This window comes from Pongo abelii, chromosome 11 (genome assembly GCF_028885655.2).
Source record: "Pongo abelii isolate AG06213 chromosome 11, NHGRI_mPonAbe1-v2.0_pri, whole genome shotgun sequence".
Lineage (NCBI taxonomy): Eukaryota > Metazoa > Chordata > Mammalia > Primates > Hominidae > Pongo > Pongo abelii.
The window spans coordinates 30,193,853-30,212,484 of record NC_071996.2 but is presented as its reverse complement, the minus strand read 5'-3'; the positions used below and the strand labels follow the sequence as shown (position 1 = coordinate 30,212,484).

Below are 18,632 nucleotides of genomic sequence, written 5' to 3'. Positions count from 1 at the left end.
TGAAGAAGGACATGTTTGCTTCCCCTTCTGCCATGATTCTAAGTTTCCTGAGGCCTCCCTACCCATGCAGAACTGTGAGTCAATTAAACCTCTTTCCTTTATAAATCACCCAGTCTCAGGTATGTCTTTATTAGCAGGGTGAGAATGGACTAATATTTCCTTATTTGTATAATGAGGATAATAATAGTACCTCCCCTTCGTAAGGATGTTGTGCAAACTGAGTTAATTTTGCAAAGTGCTTAGTAATTAGTAAGCAATAACAAAGCACTTATTAGCCATTACTATTACTGACAGAGAGATGTCTGTGATAGAATACATGAAATAAAAACTCAATTTTGTAACCATACAACTACTCACTATCCCCAGGTGAGGGCATACGTGTTTGTAAAAGCCTAAAAAAGGATGCATCTCAGATGCCTTCCGCCTGTATGACCTTGTAAAAGAGGTTGTGGGATTTAAAGAGTTTGGAATCCCTCACATACTACAGATAGAAGCATAAATTGATAAAATAATTGATGAACAACTCAATAGTTTCTAGCAAAATCAAAAACACATTTTTTGAGAAGTTAGGGGACAAGTTAAATAAATTGTGTCACATATATACTATGTCACACTATCCAGTAACTAAAAAGAATGAGGTAGATTTATATGCTTAAATTTTGGTTCAACCACTAGACAAGCTATGTGACTACAGACAGACTGCTTAATTTCTGTGTCTCAGTATCCTTATTTGTAAAGTGAGGAAAATAACAGTACCTCCCATTCATAAGGATGCTGTGCAAACTGAATGAGTTAATTTTATAAAGCACATAGTAATTACTAAGCAGTAACAAAGCACTTATTAGCAATTACTGTTACTGACAGAGAGACGTCTGTGATAGAATAAGTGAAATAAAAACTCAATTTTGTAACCATACAAGTCACTCTCCCCAGGTGAAGGGGCATATATTTTTGCAAAGGCTTAAAAAAAGGTGTGCCAGGAAACACAGCAGACACAAATAGTAGCTTGCTCTATTTATTCTTATATTTATATACTTCTATACTATTTAATTTATATTCAGCTTATCCCTACAATTTAAAAAAAGCACTTGAAACATTTGAAAACTGACAGAAACAAAAGGAAAATGTGTTTAGTATATCTGCACACACACAGAAACATGGAACACAGACTCTGAGCAAGTCTCTCCCCTCCCTACCTCATTTTCCTCATCCAGTTGGCCTAGCTACATGGTCAGGGATTACTGCATGTGCTGGTCATCATCTTTAATTATATTAAACATCGCAATAATGATTGTTGTCTTTTAATAACAGCCTGCTATGTTGAGGAGTATGCTTGAAAAATAACAGACTCTGGGTAAAAGTGTTCTGAACCAACCACAAAACAGACTCAAGAGTCAGGGAGGATTGCCCTGTCAGCTGGACCAAGAATGAGTCAAGACCGCCATTTGTGTTGAGGCTTAGCATTGCTTCTCCCCAGGTTTAGACAGAAGGCAGAAGCAAATGTCCATTCCTGCTGGGATACTCTGGCTCCTGGAGTCCACAATAATCTCAAAACTATCTTCCCTCAGAGATACAGACACCATAATAAGGAAGCCTCATCCTTGTCTCCTGCTCCTTCTGATTCTGTGATGAGTTCTTTTTGAACCATTCTTATCACCAGCAGGGGTCAGGAGTAGGGATGATACTGTCTGAGTTGACAACTCATTAAAATGTCTAAACAAATAACTGAACAGAAACCAAATCATAGGCTATCTTTTCATCCTTCTTTGATCCAGAGCATTTAGCAAACCAACCTATTATTTGTTCAGCTATGGTAGATCAAATTCTAACAGAACAAATTCAAATAAAGAAATGATTGAGCAGGACCATTTGATAGGTTAATATCTTTTAAATATGTGGGACTAAAAACTAACAAGCTCAAAATGCCAACTGGTACCCTTTTTTTTTTTTTTTTTTTTTTTTTTTGAGATGGAGTTTCGCTCTTGTTGCCCAGGCTAGAGTTCAACGGCATGATCTTGGCTCACCACAACCTCCGCCTCCTGGTTTCAAGCGATTCTCCTGCCTCAGCCTCCTGAGTAGTTGGGATTACAAGCAGGCGCCACCATGCCCAGCTAATTTTGTATTTTTAGTAGAGACAGAGATTCTCCAAGTTGTTTAGGCTGCTCTTGAACTCCCGACCTCAAGTGATCTGCCCCTCCTCAGCCTCCCAAAGTGCTGGCATTACAGGCGTGAGCCACCACACCTGGCCCATATTCATTCTCTTAATCTTCTTCTACGTGTATTCTTCTAATCTAATCTATTGCTAATGCAACTGAAGCACATAACTTTTTATTGTCCAATGACTGTTGCTGAGTCAAACTTCCCAGCTTCCTCTTAGGTCTACTTTTCAGGGCAAATATATGAAGGTCTTTCCAAAACAGTCTCATATCACCAGGTATTACAGAACACCATCTCCTACAGCTCTTTTAAAAATGATCAAGTTTCCTCCATTTCCCTGCCATCAATAGTAGCAGTCCACGTCTAGACTACTGCATCAGCCTCCTACCTGTTGTCCCTGAATTCCTTCTCACCCAAGTCCAGTTAATTCATGCTCCTGCAGCAAACAGAATGGTCTTTGCAATATGCAATTCTGATCATGCCACTCCCCTATTTAAATACGTCAATGGCTTCGGTTGTCCTCAACATGGCTTGGATGGTCCTGTTGATCAGACACTGCCAACAAACTGTCTTCATTCATGACTCTCTGGCCACAAAACAGACTGGCTAAGACCCTTCCTCCTCTGGTCTTTGTTCATGCTGTTCTGTAAGTCCATATAGCCCATACAGACTTCCTGCCCGGAAATACCCACTCATCTTTCCAGTCTCAGAACTCTGTGACCTGAGGCTAGGTCAGGTCTCCCTATTAGTCACTCACTCTCCCAGCTTCCTAGACTTCTCCTTAAAGCATTTAACACACCTGTAATTAAATGACGGTAAGTGTGATGACTTCTTATTAGAACTTAAGATCCTTGACGGCAAGGATCATAACTTGTTCTTCATTCATCCCAGTAGCTAGTTCAGTGCCTAGCACACAGTAGTGCTTGGTAGATATTTGTGAACTAATGCTATTTATTCTTGCCCTGTGATCTTTTCCTATGATACAAGTTAGCAAATTTTTTTCTGCAAAGGGCTGGATAGTAAATATTTTAGGCTTTGTAGGTCTTATGGTCTTCTGCAACTACTCAACTCTGCCACTGCAGCCTGAAAGCAGCCACAGAAAATATGTAAACAAATGGATGTGTATATGTTGTAATAAAACTTTATTTACAAAAACAAGTGGCAACTGGACTGGCCCAAGCACCATAGTATGCCAGCCCCCGTTCTGGAATCTCCTTTAACCAGTCTACCATGAAGATCTTGAATAAACTTACGAAAAGAAAACACTGACCTCTTCAAGATGTTTGGTCTTTTGCGCAATCTGTTTGTTCAAGGAAATGGCTTTCCGGCGATGTAGCTGGGAGGTTCCTAATTTTTCTGGACTTTCTTCAGCTGATAGCTCAGACTGCTGTGGAAAAAAGGGATGGCAAATCCAAAGGATTTAATTAGTTGACCTTGGTTCACGTAATCAAGCCCTGTTCAATGTGGGCAAAGCAGTACTGGGCAGCCAGTCACACCAAGCCAGGGCATTTACAGGGGCCTGTTCAAAACCTGGCGTACAGAAGAGATTCTGACACAATGACCAAAATCCCTATCAACAGAACCTGCATTCTGGGCTGAGGGAACGGCATGTGTAAAAAAGTACAGGGACATAACTGTGGTTATGTCAATATCATATAGGCAATAGGTATCATCAAAAGGTCTTAAATAGGAGAATAACAAGGCCATAGTAACATCTTCATAGGCCATTCTGGAGTTATCAAGAATAATGAATTGATTCACTGTGATTGAAGTATTATAAGCAAATGGTTAAAAAGTCTAGCCATTCAGCAGCACTTATAATGAAGAGTCTCCCAACACATTTTCCATCACTTGGCCCACTCCAATTTAATCATTTCCTATTTCTGATGTTCTGGAGTTAACAGGGCATTGACTGGAAAGGGATTAAAGGTGCTGAGAGAGGTCACGTAGGAAAAGTTCTGCAACTGTATAAGGGAGGAGGGGGTGGAGAAGGATCCTCAGGACCAGGAGTGACTGTGAGAGAGATCTCTGAACAAGATGATGAGGTGAATGTGATAACATTTTCCAGGAGGGCAAATGGCCATTCCTGAAAAACCATACAAAGAAGTAAGCAGCTTAGTGTAGATACTGAATACAAACACCTGCCTCAAGATTCCTGTGAGATGCCCCAGGAAAAAGAAATTAAAAGGTAGACCTTTTTGCAATAACTGCAATTATAATACTTCTTGGATGACTACAGTTTTATTAAACAGTCAAACACCAACAATAAAACATCTCCTTTCTTATAGTAAGTACCCCAATTCCAAGCTAATCATTAATTCTAAACTCACATGCAACAAAAACCATTTGGATATTCAACTTTCCCCGAATGTTTCAATAGTGATCCTAGGCTTGAAAGTCTAAGATATTTACCCACAGGAAAAAGAAATGGGAAAGTGAGAAGGAGGAGAAATTGGATGGCCATAACCATTTATTCTGGTTAAGGATTTCTCTGAATAATTCAGCAGTATTATTAATGGATGATGAGTTCTTCTGCTACTTAACAACTTTGGAGTTACAAAACAACCAGCAGGATATAGCTGCATAAAATGGTAAGAAACATCATTTTCTACCTCATGGGCTGGTAGGCCATAAAGGAAACAGAAAAACTAAGCATTTAGTATTACAACACATTTAGCCTTGAAACCTGGGACTGTGTAAAATGTCAACATTATTTTAGCTTTTAGGATTTCTGGGAATTGGAATTAACTTTTTAAAATTAATTTTGGACACACCAAGATATTCACAACTTGTAGTATGGAGAAGGACAAACTATTTCTGAAAATTATTTGACAGTATTAAAAAAGGGTGGCGGAAGAGGAAAGACCAGCCCCACTCTAAATCACTTACAAAAACAGAATTACAATTAACTACATCTCCTCTACTTTGATTGGATTGACCTGAACTATGCCATTAATTTAGCCACTTTTGTATGTTATGTATTTAATAGCTTTTTTTATAGTTAATTTTAGCTTTGAGTCTTAATATCCAGCTTACATTCCTTGACTTTGACTTCCAAAGTGTCATAAACATATTCTCAGAGCATTGTGCTTTACTAGCCGAATTACATAAGCCTTCTATTCGTGCTTTTCTGATACCTGAAACAGAACTAATTTCCCATACAGTATGTCTCTATGTTTGGTGTCAGGATTATGCTTCAGTATCCTGACCTCCTCCAGATGCCTGTCAGGCTTCGAGACTGAGACGTGGGCAGGCAGGCTCCAGTGGATCCACGTATCACTCACCTTCCAGACTTCCTCCAGTGTGTGGGGGCTGAGTAAACTCATTCAATTCTGTTCTGCAGCTTTGGCATGGATTGGGTGATGTCTCTGACTGTTAGCAAGCTTTCTTGCTCATAAACTGCTTTTATGGCCAAAGTCCTAAGGAGATAAAAACTGCATTCCCCCACCCAGCTTCCATGCTCTCATATTAGTGTATGTGGCACACATACAGCTTTGTTTTAAAATTATGATCTTCAAACTTCACTTACAAGAATTCTTCTTGCAGGAAAACCAGCAGCTATCTTGATATGTGGAAAGATTATTTCCGTTGATAGCTATCTATTTAAGTCTGAATTTTGAGCCACATGCTCCCTCAAAACCTGTCAGAAGGTCTCAGAGGCCAAACACCTTTTCATAATAATACGTTATTTGCCTTTTCACTCTCATTCTCATGATTATAGTGACATCTTCCAGATGTTATATGACATGTGATATCATTGCTCTGATGTTAATATTAATGTGCTCATTATTATTTGTAAGTAAACACATAAGCTATTGGGTATGAATTAATTAATATATAAGTTATTGTAAATGAATACACAAGCTACTGTAAATGAATTAAAATACATAAGCTATTGAGTCCTCAGTTATTTTTAAGAGTCTTTAACTGGTTCCTGAAAGTATAAAATGCTGAGAACTGCTACTTTAATCTAAGGAGCCTGGTTCACTTGGTAATCCACCCATGGACTGGGACAGTCAATGGAGTGGGCTCACCAAGTGGCCAGCCATCATTTATATAACACTGAGAGGGAAAAGTTCTTTCTGATTCTACTCTTTTACTAGACCCGTGATTCAGACAACCACACAGAGAGAAAATGCTCGCAATGCACAGAAAAAAAGTCTTGAAATCTCTATAGATACCTCTATCATATCTGTTATAATAGTATATGTTCCAAGGAAACATGGGCTTTCAAAATGCTCTCTTTTATTGGTAGGTAATAATTCTTAGTGCTGTGTGGAGTCCTGTAAATGTACATTTACTGGTGCACAGTACATATAAACTTGTAAGTTCCTCTGTTTGCCTTTGAGTTTAGAGACAGTGCTAGGGGAAGCTGCTTTGTTTAATGGGAAGTTATTTTTAGTCAGACAAAACAGTTTATTATTGAGCTGAAATGAGAGTTCCTAGCCTAGTAAACAGAAAGCTGACTGCTCTATTTTTCAAACACACTTTTTATTAAGCAATCTAAATTTTTCGTTTCTCAAAGCCAAGAGAACTCAGACTGATGAAGACAGGAACGGGTCCATAAACCAGCAGGCCTCATCTAATGGTTTATTCACTGAGAGATACGATGAGAAAGAAAACTAGATGACCAAGGTGGATTTTGAATGAGACAAAGTCAGACAGAAGGAGAAGAGGAAAAAGGGCTTTATACTAAATCCTTGACAGAAAAAATTTAAATCCTAGAGCATCTTAACGGATTTCTGCTTCCAAAATGCAACATCTGTCAAAGAACATCAACCATCTACAAATATCCCATTTGTGTTTACATTGCAGTGAGGGCTAAAGTGCCAATCTAATTTGTTCAACATTTTCAGATTAAGAACGTGCTTTCAAAACCACATTGTGGATTAAGATGACTTCTAGTGTAAATTCAGTGTTTTCTAATAACTGACAGATATTCACAACTTCTATTTTTAGAGGAAACAGATTTAAATGTCACCGAATAATATTAGTCTAGTTCAAAATGGTAAATTCCCAAGAGAAGCAAAAAATGATTACTTTAGCTAAAACTATATACTTTTATAATTGAAAGAGACCCAAAAGGTTATTTACACATCAATCTTCTAATACAGGGTTCTCTCCTATATCATCTCCCTACCCCACCAAAATATGGTCACTAAGCTGACAATAATAAAGAATTCCTATCTTACAAGGTACCAGGAGTTCTCTACACTAAATAGATGGACTTCAATTTTTGGCACCCTGACTGACCAATTAAGGACAAGTAGGCTGGGCGCAGTGGCTCACGCCTGTAATCCCAGCACCTCCAGAGGCCAAGGTGAGTGGATCACTTGAGGTCAGGAGTTCAAGACCAGCCTAGCCAACATGGTGAAACCCTATCTCTACTAAAAATACAAAAATTAGCCAGGCATAGTGGCATACGCCTGTAATCCCAGCTACTTGGGAGGCTGAGGCATGAGAACTGCTTGAACCCAGGAGGTGGATGTTGCAGTGAGCCGAGGTCACACCACTACACTCCAGCCTGGGCGGCAAAGTGGGACTCTGTCTCAAATAAATAAATAAAGACAAGTAAACAGACCATGTGAAATATTTCTTTAAAAATGTTTTTAAATCTAAGAACTAGCAAGAATGCTAAATTTCAGAAGGCCAAAAAGTAACTGAAAGTGGGAATCCAAGAACGTATGTGTACCCACTGAACGTACGCATACCCACTCTCAGGCTTTTTTTCCTGAAAGTATTTGCCAAAACCCGATGATCACAAGCTTTGATTTTTACAATTCAGTAACAACTTTTTACCACATAAATCTTGATACAGCTGTATGAGGGAAACAAATCCACAATGAGATTTTGTAACAACAGACTGGACCTCATGCAGTTCTGCAATCCTAATTCACACACTACTTTGGTCCAAAAAACCCATGAGTAAGGACTAGGTATAAAATGCACTTGGGCTGAAGTATCCCCAGGTGTGTGGCAGAAGCAAAAGCAGATCTTCCCTGAAAGAACAGAGCTTCAATCCTAGGCCTCAAATAGTTCCTACAGATAAATTTCCAAGGAATATGGGGCTCACAGTCAAAAATCAAAAGCAGACAAGTCAAACTACCATGAACAAAAGCCAGTGAAAACAGACAGCAGAACTGTATCTGTAAAGACTTATTCAAATACACCCCCTCCCAACGCACACACCATATACACACAAGCATGCCCATTCCCCCCTAAAGCAGCAGATTAAATCTAATCACTCTTTCAGATAACAGTTCAACTAAGTGTCCACAGCTCTTCCACCTGTCCTTTCTATAACAAGATGCTGACACCTTTCACCACCTTGGCTGTTATCCTAGTTTGTAAGTGAACTTCTAAAGCACTCCTGATGATGTGTGACCACTGTAGATAGGAGGGAATCATCCACTTTCCCTGATCTATATTCTGCTTCCAAAAATGAAACTCAATAAATAAATGCTCTTTTCAATATTTTTAAAACCCACTAATGAAATTCCATGAATTTCAAAAACCCATAGTTACGTAACCTTGTTGAGTCTAAGGCTTTGCTTTGGGTCCCACAGTGAGTAATGCGGTGTGCCTGCTCAGAATGCACTTAACATTTAGGAGGTGTGAACAAAATCCAAAACCTCTCCTTTAATCCCTGTACACTACTGTCAGGTCAGATGGCATCCTCACCAAATCATGAATTGGTACAACTCACTTTTCTGAAATTCAACAGTATTTACATTTTTCTTAAGTGATGTTCCAATTATCTTTGCAAGTGATGCTTTAAGTGATGCTCAAATCTGACAAGGCTAAAGTCCAAGTCTTTATGCAAATTGATAAGGACTCTGAAATGTATAAGTTGTGCTGTGTGGCTTGAGACCATTTTACCAGGCTGACAATTCATTAGTTGATATCATTATCCTTGCAGTTAGGTATTGTATACTAACTACGTAAGAGTCGCTCCAAATTCAGGAAATCTTAGAGCTGTTTGTAAACAGAAACATATTTAGCATTGTTCTCTCCAGATATACAGGGTTCCTTACTCTCTTAACTCTGATTAAAATTTTAAATTTCTCTCCCCACCTTCCTTGGCTATTTCAGATAATCTTTACTCAGATCTTATTGTGTGGGGGCATGGTGGTATGCACTGGGGAAGTGGGAAAAGACAAAGACCACACCTCTGGCCCTTCATAATCTAGCCAGACAAAACTAGCTAATTCATAAGTAAAGGTGTTGCATCCTCTGCATTCTCCTCAATGCCTAAATTGTGTCACAGAAGAAAAGTTTTGAAAGCTGCTGTTGTTCCTTCCTCTCCCTCTCTTCCTTTCTTCTTTCCTTCAGCAAATATCTGTGAAAACCCAATTGTGTTGGGCACTGAGAGTGTACTATAATCCTAGCCCTCTTGGAAAGCAAACATTCTAGTCCTGGGAGACAGGCAAAGAGACAAAACAGTGCTTGAGGGAAGTGCTATAAAGGAGATAAAGAGCTGATCTCTACAACATCACTGAAGAGCCTCTTTTAAGAAGTAGAATTTTTTTTTCTTTTTTTTTATTATTATTATACTTTAGGTTTTATGGTACATGTGTGCAATGTGCAGGTTAGTTACATATGTATACATGTGCCATGCTGGTGCGCTGCACCCCCTAACTCGTCATCTAGCATTAGGTATATCTCCCAATGCTATCCCTCCCCCCTCCCCCCACCCCACAACAGTCCCCAAAGTGTGATGTTCCCCTTCCTGTGTCCATGTGTTCTCATTGTTCAATTCCCACCTATGAGTGAGAATATGCGGTGTTTGGTTTTTTGTTCTTGCGATAGTTTACTGAGACAGGGTCTCACTCTGTTGCCCAGGCTGGAATGCAGTGGCATGATCATAGCTCACTGCAACCTCAAACTCCTGAGCTCAAGCAATCCTCCTGCCTCTGCCTCCCAAGGAGCTGGGACTGGAGGTACATGTCACTACACCCAGGTAATTTTTAAAAAATATTTTGTAGAGATGGATCGGGGGGGGGGGGGGGTCTCACCATGTTGCCCAGGCGGGTCTCAAACTCCTGGCCTCAAGCGATCCTCTTGCCTCAGGCTCCCAAAATGCTTGGATTACAGGCGTAAGCCTCTGTACCTGGCCCAGAATCATTGCTAATGGCTATCAGGTGAGTCTCCACAAAGTCTTCAAGTGATCCATTATCTTCTACTGAGTATTTATTATGAATGAAGCAACAGGAATACAAAAATAAAAAATGAAATATTGGCCCTCTAAAACTTTAGAGGTTAGGAATATGATTTATGCAACACCTATTATGTTATGTGAGGAAATAGTATCTAGAATGAAGGGGTTTAAAAATCTACCTAGGCCCCCACCCCTCCTGATTCCAACCTGGGTTTTTCTATCTGTGGCCACAATAGGAGGTTTCCAAGAGACGAACACCCCCACCCCTTTCCTGCCCCATACTACACTTCTCCCCAACTCCACAAACCGATGCTGCTAGCAAGTGGTAACATTTTTTGAGTTGGGGCAGGATGATAGGATTGGAAACACTCACATCTAAGCTTATTAGAAATCACGCAGGCTGATTTTCTAACAAAGCAGTCAGAGTCCCCGGGCTGCTAAGCTTCCTGTTACTTTCTGGCCCAGCCAATGTCCCTGGGGTGTGGTATCTTCACTCAGTCCTAAGCCCTTCCCTTTTCCATTTCTCACCCCATGGTATGATTTTAAAAGTCACCCATTCCGCCTGGTTATTATCAGGCAAAAATATTTTAACATCAATTATGCCAACAACTTTTCTTTGGGCAGATACTATCACTTCAAATGATAACACAAACCTAGTAGCACCTGGCAGCCACTTTATAGGCATACAAATTGTATTATTCTGTAATTTATGTTTTCACAGGTTGACTGACTCCTTACTGGAAGCCCCTCAGGGCCGCAACCCTGACTCACGCGTAACGCAATCCCTGCCCCCTACACTTGACACTGCCTGGATGCAGGATCTACTAAATAGGTGTTTGCTGAAAGAAGAAATATATCTAATCAGTCTTTCACATAACAGTGATTATGAGGTCAATTCCATCAGTTCTCTGGCAGAAAAAAAAACAAGCTGAAGACTTAAAATATAAAAAGATTGTATTAATTTAAAAATATATTTTCAGAAGACTTCATACATTTGGAAAAAGTGTAAGAGTTACAAACCAAGGGTGGAGAAATAATGTGAAGGCAACTACTAAGAGGACAAAGGATATATTAACAACTGATTCTTTTGGGTCAATTCCCTCCAACTTTGTTAAATAAATTTCCTGAGGGCCTAGTGGAAACGAAGGCCTTATGGGGGTCCTAGCCACCGTGTGTGCCCCATATCTGTTGGTAGAAAAGCAATCCCTGTCTCCTACTCTTTCTAGTTCAGAGGGGCTGCCAATCAACTCCTGGCAACAATGGGCCTGGGGAGAAATCTGTGACCTAAGCCGTGACAGACAGAGGACAGTCCTTCCTTAGGATTTTATATACTGATGGAGGAAGGGGGCAGTAAGACAGAAACTGTCTACAGTCAGGCCTCCAAGGTGATGAGGCCGAGACAGAGACAAAGTGAAGCGAGGGTAAAGGGATATGGCAGGGCCATTTGAGTCCCCCCTAAGGACTTCCAGTTCTGAGAGCTGATAAAGGCTCCCTTTTGCTTATAGCAACATGCTGGGTAGAATTCCTATGACTTGCACCCAAAAGGCTTAAAAGGCAAAGGGTCCAGGCAGTCTTCTCTGCTGATTGCATCATAAAGCGGAATAAAAATCATCATGATAGATGGGGACAAGATCTGCTCTAATCAAATGTGGCTGTCTGCTTTTTCTAGAAGAGACCCTTTCCTTTGTGCTTTTTCATAAGCACATCCTTGACCATACCCAAGCTCTAAGTATCTGGCGAGATTCCCCAGGTGCTCTGGAAAGATATGACTTCAAGATAGAGCAAAGGCTTCTAACTGCCAGAGAATGATTCTCAGAATCAAAAGGTCAGAGGCAATGGTGCCAGAATTTAATTGCTGGACAGGAAAATTTCCAAAACCCATTAAGGAAAAATTCCTTCCACAAATAAGTCCCTTGATGATCTAAAATACACCTTGCTATGGAAATGAGATCAAGATGTTGATATTCTTCGGGCTAGGATATTACCTCCCACTGCCTTTTTTTTCTGAAACAAAGTCTCTCTCTGTCGCCCAGGCTGCAGTGCAGTGGTGCGATCTCAGCTCACTGCAACCTCCGCCTCCCAGGTTCAAGCTACCAATCCCACCTCAGCCTCCCAAGAAGCTGGGATTACAAGCACGTGCCACCACACCCAGCTAATTTTTGTATTTTAGTAGAGACAGGGTTTCACCATGTTGGCCAGGCTGGTCTCAAACTCCTGACCTCAAGTGATCTGCCTGCCTCAGCCTTCCAAAGTGCTGGGATTACAGGCGTAAGCCACCATGCCTAGCCAGATATTACCCTTTAAAGAACTGCATGAGAACACATTAATGTGGTATTCTCCAGAAACATGAAGAGTCACTTAGATACTCCAAATAGAAACTTCCACGGCTTTCAGCAGCTTAGGTTTATGGTGTGTGAGTGCCTGGGCTGAGCTGCACCATTTTCACTTTTTCTTGTTTCCGTGGTTAGTTCCCAGTATGCCCTAGCTACCAATAGCCCAAGGTAGGCAGTTGAATAGTGGGACAGTCTAAGGAGGCACAGCCACAGCCAAGCCTGGAAGGCAGACACTAATGACGGTAAAGGAGGCTGTCCCCACTTCTCCCTAAGGAAGCTCCACCTAGCCAAGGAGAAAGGTTGCAAAGTCAAACAGTCCTGTACTCAAACCTGGAACTTATTAGCTGTATGGCACTGGACAAGTCACATAATCTCGTTTCTTTGCCTGCAAAATGGATATAATATCATGTACTCATTTATAGAGCACCAACACTGGTGGGCCCTTGGCGAGACTCTCAGATTACAGACCAGAGTAAAAGTGGTCCACAGCCACATAAACAGATAGTTTCAACTGCATATAAGTATAATGATAGAGGAAGGCAGGGGATTATAAGCAGGAAGGCAGCCTATACGAATTAAATGAGATAATTTTTTAGAATTAAAAAATAAGAACTAAATGAGATAATGGTACACAAACAATCTGCATGGAGAGGCACTCAGTGTAGATTCAGATTCACCAAGACAGATCTGTGCCTCTAGAGCTATAAAATATTCAGATCCTTTAGAGCTACAAAATGTTCCAATATCCTGTCTTAGGGAGAAGTCGACCAATGAATGATTTAGTTGGCAGACTAAGTATTAAAGTGGTCAAAATGGTGTACGGTTAGTTAGTATGCAGCATTAGGGAAAGTCCCTTCCTGCCCTCCCAGGGACCTTGCAACTTCTCTGGCCCAGCTTCCTTTTCTTTCTTCTGGCTCCTATCAGGCTTAGGGGGTTGTAGGGCGGCAGTATTTTTTGGACAGTCAGGCATTTCAGTTTTCTGTAAGTCAGAGTAATAGATTCTTCTTCCCTGTAAAAATAAATGCTATGATGCAGTGAGAATATTAGACATGAACACCAAAAGCACAGTGGTACTTCTAGCACATTCAGGGAAGGGTGTTACCCTTTGGAAACAATGGCAGATGGAGCTACTCAGCCTAGAGTCTATGGACACTCATGAATTATGTATCTGGAAGCTTCTTCACATTCCTCTTTCTGCTGCTCTACAAGAACCATATTGAGTTACATGTCTCAGGAACTTTGAGATACATGTTATGTTACACTCTTATAAGAAACTTGTGAACTTTACCAGTAAAAGAGAATTCTGCACTTGTTTTTTACCTTGTTTTTATATCCCAGTGCCTGTCAAGTTTCCAAACACTCACATCAGGCAGGCTATTCAATTTATTCCTTGGTCACAAAATCATTTTTACACTTGATCCTCCCCGCAAATTATCCTTTCCCCTCTCTTCATAAAGAAAAAGAAAAAAAAAAAAATCCTGATCTCAGCCTAAGTGAGTTTTTCTCAGATACTACCAACAGCTTCCCTCCTGGGCATTCCTCAATCCCATCTCTATTTCCAAGGTATATTACTGAGACCCTGAAGATGACAGCATTGCCAGTGTCCAGTTTCAGTCCAATCTGTGGCAGTACGATTAAAAGACCAATAAGCAAACCACGGTAGACAACTCTACAATGGCCCCATGATTCCCACCTGCTGATATTCACATCTGCCTTTGTGTAACCCCTTTCCTTTGGGTGTGGATGGAAGCTGTGCCTTGCTTCTAACCAACAGAATACACCACAGAGAAGAGGCAGTCTTTTGATTACATATATGTAATTACGTTATGTAAGTCTATAATGCCTGCCCTGCAGGGAGAAGCCCTCCCTTACTAGCTTTGATGAAATAAATGGCAATGTAGGGGAGGCTCATGTGACAAGGAACTGAGGGTAGCCTCCAGCTAATGGCCAGCAAAAACTGGTGACCTCAGTGAGCAGGTTGCAAGGAACAGAATGCTGCCAACAATCATGTAAGCTTGGAAGCAAATCCTTCCTCAGTAGAGCCTCAGATGAGACTGCAGCCTTGGAGTCACAGAGGGTGCTGCTAAGCTGTGCCCAACTGCTGCCCCACAGAAACAGTGAGACAATAAATGTGTGTTATTTTAAGTGACTACATTTGTGGCAGTACTGCCACACAATAGCAGATAACCACACAAACAACGTGAGAATGAGAAAAGCAGCCCCTGACATCTGAAAGCTAGCCTAGTACTATTAGCAAGGCATTGATGTTGGTGGGAGGCTGACTTGCACTCATAACCAGGTCTTGTTGCAAAACATAAACAATTTCAAAGAACACCAATATCAGACAAGGCCACCCTATGACTGTATGTCCGAACATGGACGAAAACATAAACATTGTCTGAATCACAAAAGTGACCAAATATCCCCTATACTGGCTATTACGCATGCATAGCTTTAACCTTGATTCATTTTCCCCATGTCTTAGAGATAAGATTTATTAAGATACTCATTGACAGACTCACCCCTCCTTACAGCATCGAACCCAAAGCAAAGCCCCACTTCCTTGAACCCTCCTTCAAGTCACCTTACATAAGTCCAAATCCTATACTAAGTCCTTTCTGACACACTCTTATTGAAAGGCCCCATGATTCCCATTGGTATGTGTTCTCCCTCACTACAAGCAGCAATACACCCAACTTGTTCAACCACAGATACGTTCCTAGTTGAACAAAACTAGGTCTTTGACTGGAGAGCACTGACAAAACAAAAACAAATCAAGCAAATAACAAAAACACCACGCATGACTTCACCAAAGAACTTGCATAAAATAGAAGTATAAACCAATAAAACAAGAAAGAGGCCATACTCAGTTTAGCTTTAAGACATAAAAATAGAATCAAGTATCTCCAAATGAGTAGAAAGAAATTATCTGACAAATAGTAGTAGGATAAGTGGATATGAATAGGAAAACTAGGACAGGTCCCCACTTTAGGCTAAAGAAGAATAAATTCTACATAGGTTAAAGAATTAAACATAATTAATAAAAGACCAGCTGACATGCATTAACTATTTTACCAGATCCACGGAAAAACAATGAACCTCTCATTTGGAAACAAGAACAAAAAAAAAGACTGACCAACTTGGGTACAAATTCCTTGTATATAATGAAAAACAATACAAAAGTAAAATAAAGTGCCTGAGAAATACTTGCATCACAGTGACAATATATTTAAATCTGAAGTATAGACTTTATTCAAATTCACAAGGAAAACATTACTTGAGTATAGTCTATAACAGACAATTCAGAGAAGAAAACACAGTAAACAGTCCTGTATTCAAACCTGGAACTTATTAGATATATGGTACTGGATGAGTTCTCTGTAACCTGTACTTACACAGAACCATCTTCAATCCTCTCAGTGGTCTACAGAGCTGCCATTTTATAGTTGCCACAGTAACAAGTTAGACAAACAAAAAAATCAAAGCTGGAAATACTGGGGGCATATGCTGGGAAGTCCCTTCACAACTGATAGTATTTTATGTAGTTGTAACACACAGAGCGAGTCATAACCAATCATCCAACACCTAGAAAACCTCTCAGCAGAAACTATCTGATCACATTTCACAATATTATCCACAATGGCAAACAGAAACAACTTAAAATTGTGTCTAACAAAAAAAAGTTCAATGAATTGTGCTGTATTAACACATAAATTATGTAGTTATTAAAATAAATGGGAACGGCCAGCCACAGTGGCTGAGACTTGTAATACCAGCACTTTGGGAGGCTGAGGTGGGAGGATGGCTTGAGCTCAGGAGTTCTACACCAGCCTGGGCAACATGACAAAACCCCATCTCTACAAAAAATACAAAACTTAGCCCGGCATGGTGGTATGCGCCTGTAGTCCCAGCTACTTGGGAGGCTGAGATGGGAGGATCACCTGAGCCTGGGAGGCCAAGGCTAAAGTGAGCTGAGATTGTACTACTGCACTCTTTGCCTGGGCAACAGAGTGAGATCCTATCTCAGGAAACACACACACACACCCATACACAGAAACACACACTTAGAAAAATAAAAATAAATAAACAGGAAGGCTAGAAAATATTTAGGATGTGATGTGACAAAACAAAAACGAATGAAGACTACAGAAATGAAAATAAAGCTATAGACAGCTGAAGAGTTATAATGTGCCAGGCACCGTTTGAGGCATTTTGGTCACATTTCATTTAATCTTCCCAACACCTGTCAGAAAAGTAATATTATTCTCATTTTATAAAGCAGATACTAGGGCAAAGAGAGGTTAAATATATGGCTGAGGTCACACAGCTGGGAAATGGATAAGGAAGAAATGAGCCAAGATATGGCTTCAAATGGTGTGTTTTTAATCACTGCACTCACTCACTGTCCTACCTCTTTTAGACATATATGATGATTACAACTACACACAACTATGAAGATCTGGGAACAAACACTGTAAAATAATATGCAAATGTGAAATAACTGCAATATGGGAATAGGATTAAAGGCAATTTAATTTTGAAAAACCATCAGTTTTAATGCTATATTACCTACCCAATGAAAACAACACAATTAAGTAATGAATGTTTGACACCTCCACTTCTCCACCGGAAGTTTAACTACAGTCATCTCTTAGTGTATGTGGGGGATTGGTTCAAAAACCACCTGCTTATGCCAAAATCTGTGCACACTCCGCAGTCGGCTGTACACAACCCACATATATGAAAAGTTGGCCCTCCATATACACTAGTTTTTCATCCCATGAATACTGTAGTTTCCATACACATCTGGTTGGGAAAAAATCCACATGTAAGTGGACCCACACAGTCCAAACCTGTGTTGATCAAGAATCAACAGCATATATGCCCTTAGAAAAAATCTTGGTACTGCTTCCTGTCCAAATTACTCCTAATTTCACTCTTTTCTAGAAGAATGGAATGGAGGTAGAGCGTGGTCCAAGACAGATAAACCAGAATGTATCCATCAGAGTTGGATAGAGATCACTGGTCAAGGGTGAGGAAGAAAAAGCTTATTAGGAGATAAAGACACAGAGAGATCCAGAAGGAGACGTGCAAAATACAGAATAACTGGGGAAGTCAGGTGAGCTTCAGGAGTCCTAGGCAGAGGAAAGTGCGGAAAGAGAGATGCACTGCCAACCACAGGGGGCTCTGCCTGCCTGCTTTTCCTCTTACAATCATCAGAGCTCCTACGTGCTCCCTGTAGAAACAGCAGTGGGTGCTCTATCCAGTTGTCTTTTTTTTTTCCTGAAAAACTGGGTTCAGCAATGCTATGTGGCAACATAAGGGCGGGTATAAACTCACACTTGCCATTCAGATGTGTGTGCTGATAGGAAACAAAGACACTTTCTTCTCAGTGAATTAATACTCTTTCCACAATTACATCTTCATTTGTACTTTTAGGATAACAAACATGCTTTTCTGGTCAAATTTCAGATGACACTTTGAGCAGTGTCATCTTTCCTAGGTGGTAATGGAAAGACACGACACTCTGGATTCTAAGAGATTGGACTAGAAAGCCCATGTTAAGAAACAGTTACTTGGGGGAGTGGGGAAAACAAAGGAATCTCACCCCGAGACATTCCAAGCTGTTTTACTCATTCATATTCACTTGCACAAGGGTCCTTCAAGTCTCCCTCCCAGAGGTTCCCACGGATGGCAGCACTAGGCATTTAAAACAGTCTTCCAAAAGTCTTGGGGGTGTTATAGCTGATAACGCCTCCAGATTACTGGGGACAATTTTTCCCTAACTGTATCACCTGTGCAATCACTTCAGAAGAATATGTCACAGAGAGTCAGGGCAGAGCTAATTTGTAGTAAAAGATTCTGAGAAAAGGAAAGCAAAGCTGGATGCTTCAACAGACATCAACATTTTAGGGGGACAGGGCTGGGGAAGGAGGGATGTGCAACAATGTCCTGTAAATCTGATTTTACTGATACTACATCTC

General features: G+C 40.4%; 1 protein-coding gene across 3 annotated transcripts in view; it reads right to left on the bottom strand.

Annotated features, from left to right (window-relative positions):
- Window positions 1–18,632, bottom strand: part of CCDC93 (coiled-coil domain containing 93) — a 94,848-nt gene that overhangs the window by 34,884 nt on the left and 41,332 nt on the right. For 2 of the 3 annotated variants that reach the window (XM_024243506.3, XM_054549267.2), the window contains one exon: window positions 3,428–3,544. In XM_024243506.3, coding sequence (XP_024099274.3) covers window positions 3,428–3,544 — 117 coding nt within the window. The remainder of the gene's footprint in view (window positions 1–3,427; window positions 3,545–18,632) is intronic. The other variant, XM_024243508.3, reaches the window with a different exon arrangement.